The 18,974-nt window shown below is 37.5% G+C and overlaps 2 protein-coding genes across 2 annotated transcripts; both read left to right on the top strand.

The window, feature by feature from the left end:
- Positions 1 to 2,215: 2,215 nt before the first annotated feature.
- On the top strand, positions 2,216 to 5,123 carry LOC131233491 (uncharacterized). Its single transcript, XM_058230211.1, has 3 exons — positions 2,216 to 2,676; positions 3,547 to 3,615; positions 4,998 to 5,123. Exons 1-3 carry the CDS (start codon positions 2,541 to 2,543, stop codon positions 5,111 to 5,113), a joined length of 321 nt encoding a protein of 106 aa, XP_058086194.1. The 5' UTR covers positions 2,216 to 2,540; the 3' UTR covers positions 5,114 to 5,123.
- On the top strand, positions 4,120 to 8,159 carry LOC131233492 (probable bifunctional methylthioribulose-1-phosphate dehydratase/enolase-phosphatase E1). The gene is made up of 4 exons (XM_058230212.1): positions 4,120 to 4,843; positions 6,251 to 6,973; positions 7,079 to 7,197; positions 7,951 to 8,159. The coding sequence occupies exons 2-4, from the start codon at positions 6,858 to 6,860 to the stop codon at positions 8,004 to 8,006; spliced, it is 291 nt and encodes a 96-aa protein (XP_058086195.1). The 5' UTR covers positions 4,120 to 4,843; positions 6,251 to 6,857; the 3' UTR covers positions 8,007 to 8,159.
- Positions 8,160 to 18,974: the final 10,815 nt, after the last annotated feature.

Raw genomic sequence — 18,974 nt, 5'->3', positions numbered from 1 at the left:
GGTGTAATGTAAACGAGTGAAGGTAAAAAGTATAAAAGAATATTTATACTACCTGTTCCAGGTCGGGTCTGGTCGGATCCTTTCAGTTCGGGTATTCGGGTCGGATCGGTCCGGATCGACCTTTATCCGGACCCAACCCAAAAGACGATCGGATCTGGGTGGACAGACTCAATCAGGCTGATCTAAGCCGTCGGTTTTGTTTGGAACGGTACCGAGTTGGGTCGGATCGGGTCCAAAATGCCCACCTTTATATATAACTGGTGTGTGGTACACTCGAGATTTAATGTTTGACGTTCAATTTGCATTGTTTTCCCCATGTTGTGGTCCACTCGAGATTTATATAGATCTCCTTGTTTTTGGGATCGATCCTAAAATGAATTGAGAAATGGATGGACTGCGGGGATTAAAACATATACATCATGGTGGGGCCCATTGAGCTCTACCGGATCCAAAGGAAATCGGATTGCGTACTGAGTTACTCAGTATGCTCTTATCGTACTGAGTAAACTCAGTTGGGCCCACCATGAATGTATGTAGTCTATCCACGTCGTCCATCCGTTTTTCCATATAAATTAAGGGTTGAGCCCAAAATTGAAGCATATCCAAATATCAAGCGGATCATACCACAGGAAACAGTGTGAATAATGATTTCCACTGTTGAAACCTTGCCAGGCCCGACAGTGATGTTTATTTGCCATCCTGTTCATAAGATCACACGGACATGGATGAAGGGAAAACATTAAAATAAGCTGGATCCAAAACTTTTGTGTCCCCCAAAAATTTTTCAACGGTAGATGTTCAATTCACACTTTTCGTGTGGTGTGGTCCATTCGAGTGTTGGATATGCTTCATTTTTGAGATCAAGCCCTATATTTATCTAATAAAATGGATGGACGGAGTGGATAAAATACATAAATCATGGTGAACCTGATAGAGTTTACTCAGTACGCTAAGTTGCTCAGTACGCAATCCCCTTCCGATCCAAAGAGCGAGTGACATTATATATTGTACAGATATAGTTTATGAGTTTTGTGTTTGATGTAAAATAGTGGTGATTCATTTGTAATAATAGTGGAAATGATGTAGAGTTATCCAGACCATTTAAATAATGGGTCTAGTTGTTAATGGTTAATATGTATATTTTTCCTACATAAAAATATTTTAATCATTCAGTAAATGATCCCTTATATGTATGGCTATTAATGTAGTTGATGTGTTAAATTGTGGAAAACTCATAATTTGCAGATTTGAAAGTAACATCCCATTTCAGAACAGGGATTTCTTCTTCCGAACGACGCCCTCTGCCTTTCCAAATCCATCTTTCGAACAACGCCCTCTGCCTCTCCCTCTGCTTGGTTTATCATTTTCTTCTTCCGCCGGTGGGTGAGCTCTGAATCTTTGAAGGATTTCAGGCACATCTCTCCTGTCGTGGGTGAGTTTCTCTCGAAATCCCTGTTTTTATTTCAAAATCCATTCCATTTGTCATTGATTTCTCTTTTCTTCTCTCTTTTCTTATTCCAAAACCCCTGATTGTAACAATGTCGAGATTTGGCAATGTAGGAGGATGAAATGAATTTGTCTTTCATAGGCATTTGGAAGAAGTGGCCTGAAAGCTGTTGATTAAGACATTGAAAACAACCTATAAAATGCTTACCTTAAATCTTGGACTCGGCCCTCTAACTCAGCCGAGTCAACACATTAACTCGGTTGGACTGGTCCAGTATAACCGTTCAAAACCGGGGTTGTTCCGCCAGTTTTCAGCCCTTCCAGTTCCAATACAAAGGCATGGTGAGGTTATGGCAGTCTAACTTGAATGGGGTGTGACATGAACAGGCAGCTCTTGAAAGTAGTTGAATATAGTAAGATTCTTCTTTCATGTAAATCAAAGCTCTTTGCTTGGCCTGCTTTTGTTAGGTCTTAGTAGTTGGCTGGCCATTTTAAAGATGTATACATGGGTTATTGTCTTTTTATTAGTGTTGTTTCTCTGCTTTACAAATTTGGGGCGTGCTGTTAATTTATGAAATTAGAGGAAGAGGAGTACTTGTTTGTCTTTCTAATCTGTCAGTAGAATTCTTTTGTTTGTTTGTTTGCTTATATTTATACACACACACACACACACACACACACACACACACACACACACACAGACACACACACACACACACACACACACACACACACACACAGAGTCACACACACACACACACACACCTTATGTTGTTCTTAATTTGATAAGAGTTAAAGAAAAATAGGAAGAAGTTGGAAGTTTGAGCTCAAATATAACAATGAACTGCTAATAAACAAATTTTGATCGATGAGATATATTCGAAGTATCCAATGGTAACTTTTTCTTTCCTAATCTGTCAGTAGATATTCAGATTATCCAAGGTTGCATTACCTTGGATAATCTTTTGCTACAATTGCATCTCATGAGATATATTCAGAGTATCCAATGGTAACTTTTTCTTTTCTGGTGCCAGCAAAATAAACAAATTTTAATCGATGTTGTTGTCCATGCGGTAAATGAGGACTATGTTGTGATGGAAAATGATTTCACGAGGCTTGGTTTCCTTGCTAGTGGAACAGATGTATCTCCAATTATTCCAGCTTTAGAAGCAATTTGGCAAAATTCAGTGGGAAAAGGACTTTCTGACTTTAATTTTCGGAGTGTTTCTGGTAAACCTTACATTCTTATTTCTATTTGTTGTTAGTTACAGTTTTTTGCCTCAACTTCGTTGTCGATGTAATCACATAATATCTTTACTTGGTTCTTTTTTAGGTTATAATATACATTCATGAATTCACATTCCATTTCTGATAAGGAATTAAGTCAAGTTCTAGTCTCATGGTTTTGAGATAGCTGCATGTTCTTCAATCTAATAGGAGATACAGTAAATGGTACTTCCTTTGGGAATGTTTCTTACATGTTATATTTCCGACAACCTGATAGCTATTTTTAATTAGGAATGCATGTTTCCCTAGTTGTCTAGAAACTTGCTATATTCATCAAATCTTTTTTCAAACTTTGCTCAGTTGGCAAAATGCTTCATCGACAGTCTTTTGGCTTTAGTCCCTTTATGTTGATTGACTGTTTTGTGGTGTTGTCTGTCTATGTTTTGTGTTGTTGCTAACAAAATCACTTTTGAGTCTCTCCCATTTCACCAAGAATTTTGATTGATTTAATTGTGGATTGGAGATCCATTTAAAAAAATGCATCATGAATTTTGACTGATTTAATCATGGAATGGATCTGTTATATATATAATAAAAAATGCATCATGCCAGTTTTAAAATATGATGTGTCAGCTTATATTTTGAACCATGATTTGGATATATTGTGCATTGTTTTAGAATATTTACTTCTTCCAGTTACATTCCTGCTCACAACATATATGCCTTGCTGTGATAATTGAAGTTGTAGCATCATAGCATCACTTGTATGTCTAAGTCTTCATTAGATGAGGTACCTGGTCTGTGTGCTTCACTCCTCCACAGGGGTTGCTTTTAAACTACCATCCATAAATTTGATATCTTTCAGTGATGCAGGCAGCTTTTCTTTTCACAGTTGTGGGCACCATCGGTTTTCTTGGTGTGTTGGCTGGCTAGCTTCCTGGGGTAACCATCATGATATGCTTTCATTCATTATACAACTTTCATCTACTATTACTTTGTAAGAAGTGTGTTGGACTGCAAATTTGTTCTGTATGTTAATAGAATATTGCGTTTTCTTTCCTGTATAGAGTTGTTGATTTTCCATTACTCATGCAGTGTACTTCTTTAGTTCATCTCACTTAATCATTGTATTATGCTATGGGTAATGCTATAGGGTTTGCCCCATTTTGATTGCTTATGGCTGTGTAAAATGAACATCGTCCCATTTTGCTGACTCCATGAACTGGTGTTATTTTTTGTCGTCATTTCTCTTTTATAACAGCTTTGATGTGTGTTTGGATGCACAATCAAATTGAATTGTTATTGCCAATCTGATAGAATGAAAGCAATTGATTGCCTTCTTTGGAATTGGACTTAGAAGAACACAACAGTGGTGCTTCCTTGCTACGGATGGTGGGACCACATCATTATATTCTGTCATTTGCGCCTTTGAATGAACCGTGAGTCCTTTCCTCTCTGATTGGATTCGGATTTAGATGTGCATGAATGCTTGAATAAAGTGAAAGAAAGAAGACCACAAAATGATCTGTTAGGAATGGCTTTTTTTTTTTTTTTTTTTTTTTTAAATTTTTATATTTCAAGTGCAAGCACATAATCCAATAGAAAATTTCACAACTTAATGAATCCATTTTGCAACTTACAGAAATTATAGCTGACATAGTTGCAAAGATTAAAAATTAAATGCTCATGTATAAGAATATAAGCAAAGATTATTAGTTTCATTATGGAGCAAAAGGAGACATTTGAAATTAGAATTTGGAGAAGTACCCACTTACAAATGAAAAACACTTTTCATGTGAAACAGTTGGCATATCCTTGGGATATTTAGCCCAAATACTGAGTCGCCGAGTTTATGTTATAAAGTCTACATTGGATGATCTGTTATGGTTTACACGAAGTTACAAATTATCAAGGTAACAACTCTAGGAACTATTTCAGATCAGATCACACCTCAAGAGCAGACCGTGAGGTGGATTTTACACTTGAACCTTTGGTGTGTGTCTGTGTTCTTCATTTGTTGTTGAAATTGATGCAGCAGGCAATTATCCATTTACTTTTTTTGGCTAAACTGATTGCTAGTTCATGTGGTTTTTCCTTTTACCCTTTTTTACTTTCTTGGCTCATGTGCTTGGTTCGGGCTTCAGTCATTTTAGCCCATTTCCCACTTCATGTACTTGTATGCTATACTACGTATATGCCCATTTTCCAAGCATTGGTTAAGCAATACATGCATCTTTCAACACTGATATGATGCATAAACGGAGCGAATGGCTTGCTCAGCAGGTTGTATCATCTGACGTATGTTTTCCAATTTGTTATTTCAGGGATTGCCCCAATGACATTAAGGAAGCAGTCTCAACTCTATTGTTTGCTGCTGCAAGATGTGCAGATTTGCCTGACCTTCAAACGCTACGGAAGCTATTTGGAGAGTGTTACGTGAATGATTTTGCTATGGGTGTGATGGATCGTGGCCAATATGCTTCTATGGTTCCCTCACCTGGTTTGTTGTTCTTTTCTTTATTAATTTTCTTCACGTAATAGGTTTCCTAAGTTGTATTACACGGTTAAAGCAGAATAAAGGTGGGTTACAATTATTCCTTCTTTGTTTCTCATTGTCTGTTGAATGCTCACATGGTTTTGTGAGTTACAAATTTAAATCTACAAGTGACAAGTCCCATTTACAGGTGGCTGGTTGCCATTTGTTATTAAATTAACCATGGTTTAATTTATAATTTTTCATTCTCCATTCAAAATTTGACCAATGTTTCTGATACTGAAGCTGTCAATGGTAAATGTATTTCTGCATGTCGTTTGTTGCAATACACTTTAGTTCTCTGCAGTTTTTACTGTTGTGGTTGAATCCCCTTCCAACAAGCGAGACAAAATTATGATCATATACCAGTTTTCATGTAGAATTTTGGATAATGAATATAGAAGCCACATCCACAAACTAAAGAAGGGATCAATCTGTTAAGGGAAATTGAACTAGGCCAACTCTTACCAGTTAGGACTTCAGAGACATAACCCCTAATAGCAAGATCTTGTGATGAAATGTCCAGGGAATCCTAACCAACCACAATGTTGATATAGTGGATATATGTGAGCTTATTGATTCTTTAACTCTCTGGCCACTAGACTGTGTGTGAACATATAACTTCGTTGGTTCTTGCCATGGTTTCGTCCAACTGCCGTGAAGGTTTGGGAAACATCTGTTCTAATAATGTCAGGAAGTGGAAGGGTCTATCAACTAGCAAGCTCCTAGATGAACACATACATAAACATCAAAGTATTATAATTAACCAAATATAAATACTTCAATGGTTTTAACTTGATTTTATTAGTCTGCAAAAAATACAGATATTAATATGTAAGTATCTGTCAGACTTATTTTCTCATTACCTATTAAAAAAGAATTTACATTGTTAGACTTACGTAGAATCTGAAATGAACTCCAAATAGTACAGGGTTGGAGATGAAGGTAAAGAAGAGATATAACTGAAACTTTGCACTGTGAAAAGTAATATTAACCATCTTACTTTCCCCGTTGAATTTGGATCACCCACTATTTTACTAGTAGCCATCCATTTGATAGTCATTACTTGGATGATTAGGATTGCTTGGTTGGTGTGATATTAGAAATATGCTCCATCCAAGATGGGCCCCAAATTTTGGATGGTCTGGACAGCTGTACATTTGTTCACATGTGAAGAGCCGCCACCATTTTTAAAATGTTGCTAAACTTTGGTAGTCTAATTCTATCTTTCTTTTACTCAAAAGATGAGCCAACAGGTGTCGTGCATTCGAGAGCGGATGGCTATCAAATATCCAATAAAGTGGAAATATCCAAATCATAGTTTCATTAGCATTCACATGCTGTGTCTGGGGTTCAAGTTGTGATTGCATTACTTTCTAGTTGGACTTGGTGGGACACAAGTGCAATTTGATGGCTGCTTCCCTATTATGAATACTAGGACCTATTCACTTTGTTCACATTGTCATTGAACCGAATGATCATAATTCAATTCACTTTTGCATACAAATGCAGACTTATTTTGCATTTTCTAGAAAGTCATGGTGACTGTTTTTTAACTTTTAATTTTTAATTTTTTTATTTTTTTAAAATCTCAAACCATTGTATAATGAAGTTCCATTGACGGGATTAGTCACCATGATTGTTCATCGTCATGCAGGCGTATATATATTCTAGTGGTAGTAGGGAGGGTCAAAGGCTAATCTTCGGAAATACAGTGTATGGGGATTTGAGAAAATATTTGTGTGGATTCTTTGATACCATGATAGGGTATGTTTTCTTGGTCCACCCTATCAGAATATACACATTTGTTCTGTATGTGTATTTCTATTGTTGCTGCATTTAGATTGCTTTATTTATTCTATTAATGTGCAGAAACAAAAAAGAAACCCACAGTTATTTTGAGATCTCACAGTCTGTGGGAGTAGATAAGCCGTCTGAGATCTTATTTCTGACAGATGTTGTTCAAGAAGCTGTGGCTGCAAAGTCAGCTGGTAGATCTGCCTGTGGCTTCTCCAGAGGAAAAAATAAGAGGAGGATAAGAAAGGCTTTTTTTTTTTTTTTTTTTTCCTTCATTTGAACCATTTGTATTACTTTATGAATGCAGATTTTGCATTTCATAAGAAAGGGTGGGGCTGCAGCTTGGGTTTGGGTCCACCCAAACCTGATTGACCCAACCCTAATTCCGGTTGTGTCTGGCTGGGTTGTCAAGGTCCTCAGGTTGATTTTGGGTTGGAAAATGCTGATTCAATTTGAAATTTAGACGGGTTCAGGTTGAGCAAATACAGGTTGGGTTAGGTCGGGTTGGGAATAATCACATGTATTTGGGCCTGGTTGGATCAAGGACAGAGCAATTGGGTTTGGGTTGGGCACCTTGGGTTGGGATTTAGGTTGGGCTGTAGATTGTATCCTCTTGATGTCGGGTTGCGCTCGGGTTTGACCCTCAACCCAACCCAACCCAACCCCCCTGAATTGTACCCCTATTAGGGGGTCCTTGTTGAATCTTTTTTGCATAAGGTTGCAAATTTTGGCCACATTGCGCATGGCCTTTTTCCGCTTTTGACATTTAATTTTTGTTTGATCTAACATTATTTTACCCTAAATAGGGATGATCACATGTTACCAATTAAGTTGCCATGGAATCCTTTTTGTATTTAATGGTGAAGTTCCTAGTTGCTACCATCTAATGACTTGTGAGTAAATCTTTTCTCTTTACTAATAGACCCTTTTCAATCTATATGTTTCAGGTTTGGAAGTTATGATCTCGGTCCATCCAGGAAATGGACCTCTTCCAGAAAACTAGGGATTTAAAACCATTAAATCCTTCTCAGAAATCCGAGTTTATATAATGTATGTTTCCAACTATTGACTTTATTTATAGATTTACTGTATGAATTTATCCAGTAACCAATAAAATTTGCTGTTGATGGGTTTGCACCTTTGCAAATTGGTTGAACTTTTTTTTCCTCTTTTCCTTGAGTTGTTATGACACCATATATTGTACAGAAACATAACATCATATGCACAAAACCAACACATTTTTGAAAATCCGCAAACGTATTGGCAAAGTATGGAATTCCATGCATTTCTGAAGACACCTCAACATGAAGCATTGGGTTGTCAGAAGTCTGTTGTTTGAGAATGTGTGTGATTTTTTATATTTATTTTTTGGGGGGGAAAGGTGAGGCTGTGTTTGGCTGTTCATTTCAGACTTATTTTTATAGTTTTTTTTTTTTCCTCCTGTTTTAGTCTCCTGTTGTAGCCAAACAAGAGAAGTTAGCAAGGCGTGTTGCAGCCAAACAAGAGAAGTCAGCAAGGCGATGCCTTTTTGATAGTGACAGATTGAATTCTGATGGAAAGACGACAGAGAAGATCAGCAAGGTTTAAAATTGGTGTACCAGTTATTGCATCGTTCACCACCGATACAGCTCTGTATTGCCCTGTATTGGGCTGTTTCGGGTCGATACAACCATATCGTTTATGGACGATACTGGTATGTATCAATACGTACTGGTTTTGGAAGATACTTTAAACTTTGTTCCTGAGTAGCTAGTTGATCAATCTGACCAACCAAAATTAGCAAAATTAAGCTGTTCATTTCTTGGAATTGAATTTTGGACATTTTACAAATTTTATTTTCGACTGTTCAATCAATGGTCTGATGCCAACAAAGGCTAAATCCATCTTTAGTCTCGATTTTGCCTCAGTTACCTAAATTGTGACTACAACTCCCGTGGCTAAAGGCTTTAGCCTCAGTTGTTGAGAACTGAGGTTAAAAATAGATTTAGCTTCAATTGAAGGCAATTGAGGTTAAAATTTGGATTTAGTCTCAGTTAGAAACAATAGAGGCTAAAATTTTGATTTAGCTTCATTTCGAGAAAACTAAAGCTAAAAAGGTTCTTTTAGCTTCACTTGAAGAACCGAGGCTATAAAAGTCATTTTAGCGTCGGTTGTTAAAACTGAGGCTAAAGCCTTTAGTTACGGGGGTTTTAACCTCGGTTCGGATAACTGAGACAAAATTGAGGCTAAAGGCTTTAACCTCAGTTTTTAACCTTTTTAGCCACAATTTTGAACTGAGGCTAAAGTCCCCTTTTCTTGTAGTGCTGTTTGGAGCATTAATTCAGTTTACATCAGGGGAATTCTATGTTTTCCTTGTATTTAATTTTCATCTTTATTCAATTGATTTATTCTTTGCTTTTATGTTGCAGAGTCCTCTAGTGGTGGTTCACCCTCGAATAATTATAAAAGACACATAGGAGAAGTTATTGGTATAACTGTTGGATGTGCAGGTGGACTATTGATACTTGCATCCATTTTCTATCTATGGTGGATGAAGGATGCACCTGGCCATATGCGAGTGCACATAGACTCACCAAGATTTCTATTTTCAACATTATTGTAATTGTAATTGTAATTGATTGAATGAATGAATGATTATAAATTATTTTTTTTTAAATGTAGGCAGTAGCTACGGATATTGACCGTAGCTGTCAATAAGCTATATTTATTGACAATTTATTAGGTCGTCGCAAATAATTAGTATTTGTAACAAAATTGGCGACAAATAACACTCATAGCAAAAAAGCTTTTGCGACAAGTGTGAGTTTATTAGTGACGATGAAGACTTGTTGTAAAAAGTCCTTATTCGCAACGACTTTCATATTTAGCAACGTTTTATGATATGTGATGGCGATGTGTAAAATCGTCATAAATAAGCTATATTTAACGATGATTTATTAAGTCGTCGCAAATAATTATTATTTGCAACAAAATTGGCGACAAGCCACACTCGCCGCAAAAAACTGTGGTAAATTTGGGTTTGTTAGCGACGATGAGTACTCGTCGCAAAACGTTTTTATTTGCGACGAGTCTTGTATTTAGCGACGTTTTACAATATGCAATGGCGACGTATCAACTCGTCGCAAAACGTCTTTATTCGTGACGAGTCTCATATTTAGCGACATTTTACGATATGCAATGGCGACGTGTCAACTCGTCGCAAAACGTCTTTATCTACGACGAGTCTCATATTTAGTGACGTGTTACGATATGCAATGGAGACGTGTCAACTCGTCGCTAATTAACTGTATTTTGTGACAAGTTATTAGGTCGTCGCAAATAGTTGAGTTATTGGCGAGGAGTTACCGTTTTTGTCGCTAAATAGAATTAGTGACCCCGTATTTGCTACAAATGTGGGGACGAGCAACACTCATCAATAAAAGTTTTTAGCAACGAGTTTAGAGTTTTTAGCGACGGGTTGACTTATCGCGAAAAAGACTGAATTGTTGTAGTGACCTCTTATTGAGAACTCGATACGCTCAACTTTTTAGAGTATACTCTAGAAAAATTCCTTCGTCACTTTTAGTGTCGAATTTTTTCAGATTTTCTCGGTCTCGTAAAATATAACATTTGTTGCCAAAAACTCGAAAGTATTTGATAGTAGGCTTCTTATTGAACCATAGTTCATATGCAATTTATTATTTGATTTTCTAGTGTAAACATGGTTAATAATATAATAAGCCATGTCCACTGCTTCAGCCCAAAGATTTTTAGGAAGTTTCATGTTATGTAACATCACATTAGCCATCTCTTGAAGCACACGATTTTTTTTCTTTCAACAACCCTATTCTGTTGAGGTGTCTTAGGAGTAGAAAATTCATGCAATATACCATGATCGCTACAAAACTTCTCAAAACTGCTATTGTCAAATTCGGAACCATAATCACTACGGATTTTAGAGATGTGATTCCTTCTCAGTTTGAATACACTTGAGTATCCATTTCACTTCATTGAGAGCTTTAGATTTCTTTCTCATCAAGAGTTTTAGATTTCTTTCTCATGAAAACTATTCATGTATACCTGGTAAAGTCATTTACTATTACCAGAATATATTTCTTACCACCTCGACTCTCCGTTTTAGCAGGTCCAACGAGATCCATGTGGAGGAGTTCAAGAGGTTTGAATGTGGCACTGGAGTTCACTTTCTTGTGAGTACTCCTAGTTTGTTTTCCGATCTGACATTCGTCACAAAATTTTATCTATTTTTTTAATCTTGGGTAGACCTCTTATTACATCACCTTTGCTCAATTTATAAAGATTATGGTAGTATACATCTCCTATGTGTTTATGCCATAAATCGGTCTCATCGGTCTAGACCATGTAACACGATAACTTAGACGAGCTTGAATCACTGACTATATAGCAGTTCTAAGTTGTTCTGCGACCAGTTAATATCACAGAACCATTCTCATTAGATATCTCACACCTTTGATTGGTGAATTTGACACTATGTTTATTATCACAAATTTGAGAAATGCATAAGAGATTATGCTTAAGGTCCTTTACAAACAAAACATTTTCAAATGGAGGATGATTAAAGAGTTGAACCGTACCTTGGCCCACAATTCTGAAGTTGCTACCATCATCGAATGTGTAACGCTCTGAATTTTAAGTGTCGAGCAAAGCTCTACTCACAAGATCCAGCACATCACTTATACAACATGGATAATGATGTTCAGATTTCGTCCATATTAATGAGTTAAACATGAGTGGGATTATACTAAAACAACATATCATACTCCAAAGACAATTTAATTGAGCAAACGGAAGTCTGAAGTGTATGTATTTAAGTGAGTAATTCACAACCTCCAGAGTATGATGATGTAACCGGGCTGAGTATAAACATGTATTGTTTTAAAATATACAAAATGTGAAAATGAAAGATGTCCTTCTAAATTGAAAGTTCCAGTGTTCCCCGTGTATCAGCACGAAGTTTACATAGACCCGCCTGAAAGCTGACAGTAGGAGAACTCTTCCTCCTCGTCCATGAAGTCCTGCTCCGTCGCATAGACTTCATCATCACCTGTATCTAAACCAAAGTCTGGTTGGTGTTTTAAAACACCGTCCTAAAGTGGGAGTGAGTGATCAACTCAATGGTACTATAAGGCAAATGTTAACATATTATCAAGTCAATTTAGTAATGATAAAGCAACATAACAATCACATCCTAACTACTCTTGTTAATGCAAGAATAAGTGCAAGTAATGATATATGCCCTCACATCAAAGCTCCTTCAACAAGCGACGCCGACACCAATATCGCATATGACAACATTGCTTCCCGTGCGACTTCCACGCCTTTAAAGCACGTCCTAACTAATGCCGTGCAATGCATGGTCATGTTAGCCCAGTACTTAATTAAGCTTATTCACATAACAGATTTAGGAAGCTAGGGTTTCTCCCTTTATATCATTGACTCGAACCGAAGGATCCATCTAGGTTCGTCACTCCTAGTTGAGTACATACGATATGTAAGTTATAGGGTCATCACTCCCAATGAAAAAGTAGTTGATTGGAAAGTTCATAAGTTTATACTCGCGGTCACTATGAGGTGGCTAATCACTTCGGCGCAGGCCGATAGCTCGAACACGGTGTCCTATACCACCATGCCTGACTCACGAGTCTGAGTTTGCTTATTGGTCACTACGGGGTGGCTTATCACCTCGATGTAGGCCGACAGCTCGAACATGGTGTCCCATACCACCATGGCCGGCTCATGAGTCTTAGCGGATCGTGGTACCATGGTTAAAGTGGGCCTTTACATCGGAGAGGGGTACCTTAGATTCAAGCAGTAGTGCCCATACATGGTAAACACACAATAGGTCGATTGGTTTGTTAGGTAAGTTTGATTGGTATGAGTACACGCTGACTTAATCGACATGGAGCGCATAAGCACCCCTCGTGGCCTAACCACTGTCGACAATCATCGTGCGACCCGGATTCATCAGGTATACTCAATGTGGCGAGACTATTTTAGCCACCCGAACAGAGACTGTTACCAATTGCCTGGACTACATTGTAGCCCCAATCTTACTCAGATGCAGCAATTGAATACATATAATAACCCATTCAACATTTAACAAATAATCCATGTGAAATCCTCATTTAAGTATTTTATCGAACATATTGAACATACTACCAAACACTTGTATTTTATCCGTGAATCGTGTAGCGGTGGAGATGTTTACATGAAAGAAACTATACATATGAATAAGGTAATTATAAATCCAATCTTAATACTCCTAATAAATACAAACCATTAACAATTTCTCATTCAGACAATTCATCAAACACTTAAACTACACTTTATCAAATATATAGACAAGGTTAGTTACAATGTATATTTTAGCAAATCTTTATACAAAGAGGTCGGCATGCACATGACAACGATGAATCTTAGATTAGTAGTTATGACAAGCACAAATCATGTTTACATGTTCATTCATACATTTCAACAAACAAATGGAATGCATCTTTGTTCAACATAATTCATACATATATAATATATCGAAACCTAAGACAATATGACAGCAATCAAGTCAGACATAAATCATTAACTGACATTGAAAGCATTGACAACCATAACGTAAACGTTTATAGTCCGCACCTTTCGTCGGAATACTTGATTCAGACTCGGTTCGAACACTATGTTCCCGAAAACGGAACGACGGGTACGTAAATCATGAAATAGGTTAGCTAGTTTGACGATCAATCAACTTGGATCTCTATACCAAGATTAGGGTTAGGATTTCTTACCCAAAATCGTAGCCGAAACAGATTGGGTAGCATCATGGACTGGTGATTCAGTACGTGCAGTAGTGGGAGAGAACCATTGCAGCAATCTCCAAAGATTTCTCTTCCCTCTTTCTCTTTTCTCTCCTTTTCTCTCTTCTCTCTCCTAGGGTTTGGAAAAATTCGTATGGGAGAGATATGGGGTGGTTTAAGGGCTATATATAGGCCCAGAAGTGATGCAAATGGCCCCAGGGCCATGTTATACTTAGTTTGTATCCAACGGGCGACTGTTTTTGACAACCAGGGCAAATGGGAATGCCCGTTATTCACTTACATCGTAGAGTAAGTCCCCTGACAATGGATCTAGGCCAAGATGTGATTTCAGTGCGATCGGATAGGCCGATCGGCTGTAGAGGACCTGTGTCAGATCAACGATCGTACTTGCTCGATCGGGGCCATAGGTATACGGATATGAGCAGGGAAATTTTCTTTTTCCTTAGGTGAAGTTTGGTCAGAAACTAACGGTCTGAAATCCTCAATTTCACGCGTAAGCGAATGACCCAATTTACTTAAGTTTCATTATGTTTTCTAAAGATATTCACGTTTCTCACACACTTTACTCAGGGCTCAAGTTATGCATTTCTGGACACAATCTGGGTTCGATTCCCACGATGATTGTCAAGCCCAGTAGGACGGATGTAACCTTATAGTTTCGCAATCATCGGACTTTCGACGTGCGGTCCAGGTTCGATACGGGATTTTAATGTACTCCTAAGAGTGACAGGCTCATGGGATTTCTCCTAGGTTTTTAAGTACTGTTGAGTTAGCGATATTGATGGTTTTGGGTCTTACCATTTGTGTAAATGGTGGTTCGAACTAAATCCACCGATTAAGTAGTTTAGTATTTAATTAATTTTCGTATAAATTACAACAAGGTATGGTCCATAGGTCTTTCTGCCTGAGGTGAAACTCGGGTCTTTGTACGGATTTTTCCGAGATGTTACAAAATGTGATTGAACGATCAGTCATATCTTTAAGATTAGTGAACAAATCTTTGTCACCTGTCATGTGTCTAGAGCAACCACTGTCTAGGTATCACTTTAATTAACTCGAAGCCTTGAAAGTGGTGTGGGCAATCAGACAAGCAACCTTGGGAACCCATTTCATTACTGTTTTGGGTTTTGGAGCATAGTTGGTTTTTCTATGCTTATAGTTGTTATACATTCTACCATTTGAGTTAGATTTTAGAAGCTCTTTGAGTAAATCTATAATTTTCTTAGTTAAGGGGTTATGATTTTGATTTCTGTAATTGATATGGTTGCTTTTAGGTTTCATAGCTTGAAAAGTTTTAGGATTTTTGAAACTATTTTGATTTATACTTTTCCCTTTTGAGTTGGAGGAGTGGACTTACTTTTAGGAGGTGTATTTTTAACGTAGCCCGGACCAAATCTATCGCCACATTTCCTTGATCCGGTTAGCAATCATTCTAGTTTAGGATCACCCTGGGCATACCTCCAAGTATCTTTCAAACTCAAGAGAGAAGAGACTTCGTGTTTTAGTTTTTCATTTTTTGATTTAATGTTTTCAACTTGGGATATTTTGAAATCTAAATCACACTTAGCTTTTTCAAAACAATCAGAAAAATGCGATTTTTCTAAAACTAAGTTATCAAAATCTTCTTTTAACTTTAACTTTTCCTTTTGAAGTTTTAGTTTTACAGCTATCTTGCAACTTTCCCTGTATAGGGCATTATACGCATCTTGTAAATCATCATCATTTTCAGGGTCGCTTCTTGGATTTTCATCATAAGTTGAATTACAACTATCTGAAGAAGTGACTCTGGCTAGAGTCATTAAGGCCTTGACCTCATTAGTAGACTCATGTTCAGAATCATCTGACTCAGAAGAAGCTTCAGAGCAAGACGATTCATCCCATGTGGCCAACATACCTTTCTTCTTAGGTTTGTCCCTCTTTGGACATTTGTTTGTCAGATGCCCGTATTCATGGCAGTTGAAGCATTGGCTGTCTTTAATAGATTTCCAATTTTTAGATCTAGTCATTTTCTTTTCAGAAGTTTTTTGAAAATCTACTCTTTTTGCTTTCGAAAATTTTATAAAACTTCTTGGCTAATAGTGCCATATCAACTTCAAAATTTTCACATTAAGAATTACTAGCATTATCTTGAGAAATATTTTTAGAAGACTTAAGGGCGATGGACTTACCTTTAGGAGCCTTAAATTTAACTCATAGGTTTGTAAAGAACCGACAAGCTCTTTAACCCGCATATTATCTGTATCACGAAGTTCTTGAATGACAGTCACCTTAGAATTGAACCTATCAGGTAATGAGCGCAATATCTTTGCACAGACTTTATTTTCTGGGATGTTATCACCAAGACCCCACATAGAGGTGACTATGTCATTTAACTTATTATAAAAGTCCATAAAAGTTTCACTTTCTTCTATACGTATCTCCTCAAACCGACTGGTAAGGATTTGAAGTTTAGATTTCTTGACTATAGTCGTACCCTCGTGTGTCATTTCTAGAATGTCCTATGCTTGCTTTGTAATATCACAATATATAATTCTTTTGAATTCATCCGGTGATAGTGCGCAAGTGATTGCATGTAAAGCCTTTGCATTGACACTACTCTCATTTTTCTGAAGATTGGTTCATGAAAAATAGGGTGCTACTAATTTTATAGTCTTAGTTCCATCAGTGCCAGTTACTTCATGAGTAGGATGGGTCCATTTGGTCACTGTGGCTTGCCACATGCTCTCATCTATGGACCTCAAAAAGATCCTCATTCTGGCTTTCCAATAGACATAATTGGAGCTATCAAAAGGTGGAGGCCTAGTAATTGAAAGGCTATCAAAATTTGACATCTTAGAAGCTCAGATCGGTTAGCTCAGGAAATAAATCCAAATATTAAAAAGCAACTATTAGGCTTTGATACCACTTGAAAAGGCCGAGCTTAAAGTCCTAGAGGGGGGGAGTGAATAGGATTATGCTAAATTAAAAAATAAATATAGAAAACAAAGAAAGATAACATAAACAAATAATAAAATAACACAAATAAATAGCAACCTCAAATGTACTAGTCTTGAAAGGTTGATACAAACTGAGTTCTAAGGACAACTTAACACCAAAAACCAAAGACTTATGGCAGGACAACCTTATTAGAACGTTTGTTAAGTATCAAAAACCCAAACTAATAAAGAGCTAAAGGAAATAAACTAAGTTATTACAACATTCATCACAAGTGCATAAAGTAAATTACAACATTCACACACATAAACAAATCCAATTATTCACCACAACTCTAGGAATTATAGTGGTTCGTTTGTGTGTACACCAACTGTTAGCAAATAGCCACACAAGTATTCCACTCCCAATATCCACACCCACGGGATATTAGCTTTCATTATGAAATAAGGTTTTCCAAGGTTCACCTTAAAACCTTCACAATTGTATCTTTAGATGGGCTTACACTATCTAAGAGCCCCACAATGAGTTTTTCCTGGCTGAATCTCACAAACCAAAAAGCAGAAAATTAAATTGTACTTATTTGAAGATTTTTCTTCTGATGAAGCCCGACAGAACCAATTCGATGTAGACGAAGATGTTCAATGTCCAGTCTCACAAGTGGAAGGGTTCTTGGTCTAAATTAATTTTAAATTAAATCAACCTCAGTTAGCTTGATTCGTTTTTTATCTCAACAGAGGGTAAATCACAACTCCTTTCTTTAATGAAATAGAGTTGAATGAAGATCACAAAATCAAATAACAAAAGCTATTAAAATGAATCTAAAATGAGCATAATATAGCTTAACAAATGCAAGAACTTATCTCTCAGAGTGATGACTTGATTTACCTTGGTATGAATGAAAAACTCTGAAATTCATCCTCTATTTATAAGTGAAAATACCGTTCACTCGACTAGTCTAAGGGTCGGTTCGACTGGTCGAAGGACCAACCAACTTTCAAAATTTCTAGCGTGATAAGATAAGATCGTTACTCGACTGGTCGAGTGGCTTGCTCGACTGGTCAAGTGGGACCAAAAAACCTTGTTGGACTTTGAGTCAAGCCAACACGACTAGTCGAGCACTGTTCACTCGACTGGTCGAGCAGTCTCCATGACTAGTCGAGAGTTCAATAGAAAATTCTAAAAATTTACAACAAATCTTGAACTGGTTGAGAAATTTATGGACTGGTCGAGTCACAGCTTAGACTAGTTAAACAAAGACTAGGACTAGTTGAGAAAATGACCTATAAACTTATGAAATGATCCAAATAAAACATGCAATGAATATGACTCATCCTATGGTCAATTTAGGGTCATCCATACCTTGTTCGTGAGTTTGAACACTTGAAACATCGTTCACTTTACAAACTCATTCACTTGAAATACTTGAAGCTTGTCTTCAAAATCTTAAACTTGAGCTTGAACTAGGGCTTGAATTCTTGAGTTTTTTAAAGTACTAAACTTAAAGATTTAAACTTGAACTTGAGCCTTGAACTTGTACTTGTACTTGAGCTTGAAATCTTGAACTTCGATAACGCTCTTTAACTTGAATACGTAGAAAAGTTCTATGGAGACATGGACAATTTTAAAATGCATGAAGTAAATCTATTTATCTCATCAACACATGATATAGATTCTAAATGATTTGGCAAAACAAAATTTGCCAACTTTGGGTACTAGATTTACAATATAGCATTTACAACGCGCACTTGAGTTTGACTCTTGTGCCGGGGGACATGTCGGTGTCCCAGTATGAGGCCCGTTTCGTCGCGCTGCTGAGATTCACGACATATCTGGTTGATAATGGGGGGCGGAAGGCCCGCCATTATGAGAACGGCTTGCGCTTTGGCCTCAGGAGTCGTGTCGTTGGACACATGCTCCCGACTTTGAGCAGGTTGTCTAGAGGGCCCAGATATACGAAGTAGATTGGGCCGATTCCCAGCGGACTCGTGATCAGAGAGGAGACTGGAAGAGGAAGGCCCCCTCTGGTAGCTCCCAACAATAGCAGCGATTACCCCAGAGGCGTACAGGCCGCCCAACCTTCCGAGCACCAGCAGTACCTCCAGCACCACCTCTACGTCAGTTCTCAGGTGTATGCTTCAGATGTGGTGAGGTGAGGCATCGCAAGCAAGAGTGTCCCCACCCTCAGCAATAGCAGCGGCCGAGGGCACCACAAC

The sequence above is a fragment of the Magnolia sinica genome, chromosome 18 (genome assembly GCF_029962835.1).
Source record: "Magnolia sinica isolate HGM2019 chromosome 18, MsV1, whole genome shotgun sequence".
In the NCBI taxonomy this organism is placed as follows: Eukaryota; Viridiplantae; Streptophyta; class Magnoliopsida; order Magnoliales; family Magnoliaceae; genus Magnolia; species Magnolia sinica.
Note: the sequence above shows the minus strand (reverse complement) of the source record. Positions and strands in the feature narration are given on the sequence as shown.